This window comes from Odontesthes bonariensis, chromosome 12, assembly GCF_027942865.1.
Source record: "Odontesthes bonariensis isolate fOdoBon6 chromosome 12, fOdoBon6.hap1, whole genome shotgun sequence".
NCBI classification, from domain to species: Eukaryota; Metazoa; Chordata; class Actinopteri; order Atheriniformes; family Atherinopsidae; genus Odontesthes; species Odontesthes bonariensis.
In genome coordinates, this window is record NC_134517.1 from 31,894,756 (window position 1) to 31,897,325 (window position 2,570).

Sequence of the window (2,570 nt, forward strand, 5' to 3'; positions counted from 1 at the left end):
CACACACAAAGAAAGTTTTGTCTTATTTCATCAATGGGTTTAGCACTTATAACCTCACATCCAGCACACGTGTCAGAAGCATTACACTTCAAAAACACAACATTTTGCTTTATCTGAGCAGTAAAATAAACTCTTTCTGTCCAGAAAATATCTGCAAAATGGTGCCACCATCATTTCGGAGAAAGGCATGTGAAAATCATTGGTATTCAGGACGGAAATCTATAATGTTCCGGTCCAATACGAGCACTGGCTCCTGCTGTAAACGCAGCACCGCAATGCAGATCCATAAATTTCGCAAATGGGCTCCAGCTTTGCTCCTCACGTTCTCTCTTCTCTTTAAAGGGAGACCTGTGCTGTCGGCTTCCACACCTCAATTAATCATCTGTGTGAACTATGTGACCTTTGACCCCGTCTTTTGAATGTATCTCAATGAAGAAATCACTAAAGTCACTAATGAGCTTTGTGTCACCAGTCCCAGCCCATTATCCCACTTCCTGCTGCCACATCCCTACCATGTAAATAAAGACCAGTCGTTAAAGCTGTGGGTTTAAAATCTTTTTAATATTCCAAAAATACTTCAATTTTGGCTTCTTGGTACATAAACAACCTGGATCTGCTCTTCTATTAATACAGTGTCGTTTTCCTACTGTTTGTTAGCAAATGAAAAGTGCAAAGTAGTGGACGCTGTTCTCAGTCCACCATGCAGAGGAAAGGCTACTTCAATGCTCCAAAAACAGTCTGCATGACATCCATAATAATCAACAACTGATACTACAGATGTCTGTTTAAAGAAAATAAAGGGGGCAGGGGACACTAGTGACCCCTGCTACGTGCAAAATGAAACTTGTGATTCCACAAAGATGTCCTGTGGATGCAAATAAAAACGATGAGTCCATAAAAGAAGTCCTCGGTGAGCTACAGCTTCTTCAGTGTTCAAAGTCCGAGATAAAGCAGCAAGACACACGGGCCAGCCCGTTTCTCCCCCTCAGTGCTGTAGCTCTAAAGTTTATTTCATGAATTAGTCTTTTTTGGTTAACATCGTTGTGTATACTGCAGCCACTGAGGCAGCCACCCTCATTCAGCAAGGCTTCACAGGTCAAAGAGCTTTAATCCAAACAGAGGATGGAAGGGAAAAAAAAACAAAAACACGGCAAACCATGTTTAGGGCAACACTGGCAGAACCCGGATTCCTCACAGTAAAATAATGTCCGCTCTCAGCTGCTGTTATCGCTTCTTCTTCTGTTTTAGAGATTTCCTCCTCTTCACTATCATTTCATACAGCTTGTCCATACCCTCGTGCAGCCCCTCGCCAATGATGGCACAGGCAGGCTGGATGTGGTAGGTGGTGGAAGGGGTGAGCTCGTGCAGGGCCAGCTGCTTTTCAATGTCCGCCACCGGGAGAGATTTGGGCAGGTCCTGCTTGTTTGCGATGACCAGCAGCGGTGTGCCCTGGTTCTCCGCAAACTTGGTGACTTTGTGCAGTTCAGTTTTGGCCTCCTCCAGCCTGTCGACGTCCACCGAGTCCACGACATAGATGATCCCGTCGGTGCACCGGCTGTAGGACTTCCACAGGGGCCTCAGCTTCTCCTGGCCCCCGACGTCCCAGAAATGACAGCTGATGCCCTTTGCGGTGCCGTTACTCAGCTTGATCTTCTCAGTGTTGAAACCGATCGTTGGGACCGTGTTGACGAATTCGTTGAATTTGAGTCTGTACAGAACTGTGGTTTTCCCTGCAGAGTCCAAACCCAGCATGACGATGTGAAGAGACTGGAAAGCAGAGATGTTGGAGAAGCTGTTGCCCATTTTGGCGTATCTTTTTGTTTTTGTTTTCCCAGCAGCTTCAGGAGGATTTCACCCACCCCCCGAATCTGTAAACAAAACGCCTCTAAAGCTCAGATCCGGCTCATTAATTCCGGGGTTTGAAGGCGTAAAATTCCTCTGGTCGGTGGACTGGGGGAGTGCGCAGGACCCGGTGCGCTCTGGATGATTGATCGGCTCTGCTGTGGCCCTCAGCAGCAGAGAGGGAAGCGGTGCGCCTCGGCAGGACGCAGCGCGCTGTTCATTAGTATTCGCCTCACGCACTAACATCCATCTGGCGGCGAGGAAGCTCCACAGTTTAAACACTCCTTCGTTTAAATGTCAGAGCTGGAAAGGACAGGGATGAGCAGAAAACTCCTCCGCGTATTCAGAAATCCTGTAAACTGCGCACAGACACCTCTCAGGATTCGGACTGCGCTCCGTCCCTGTGGAGAAATGAACATCCACAGCGTCCTTCACCGGCTCGTGTCGGACGCTGCGCTCCTCTTCTGTGTGTCGCTGGAGCCGCACTGTTGCGAGGCTTACAAAACACCACCACAAAACTAGAGGCAGGCCCACTACGCTCCACCCCGCCGGGACATGTGCCAATGAGGCTGCTGCAGCGATCCGGTTCCCATAGACACGCAAACACCAAATACTTTACACGCGAGGTTTCATGTCAACGTTGCTGCATCGTTTGTCCACCAAAATAACGAAACTATAAGCAACCATTTCCATATTGATTAACGCGGTTTGCTGATAAAATACCAAAT

General features: G+C 48.0%; 1 protein-coding gene across 1 annotated transcript; it reads right to left on the reverse strand.

Annotated features, from left to right (window-relative positions):
* Positions 1 to 542: 542 nt before the first annotated feature.
* On the reverse strand, positions 543 to 2,342 carry LOC142396907 (ADP-ribosylation factor-like protein 4C). Its single transcript, XM_075480116.1, has one exon. It carries the CDS (start codon positions 1,801 to 1,803, stop codon positions 1,225 to 1,227), a length of 579 nt encoding a protein of 192 aa, XP_075336231.1. The 5' UTR covers positions 1,804 to 2,342; the 3' UTR covers positions 543 to 1,224.
* Positions 2,343 to 2,570: the final 228 nt, after the last annotated feature.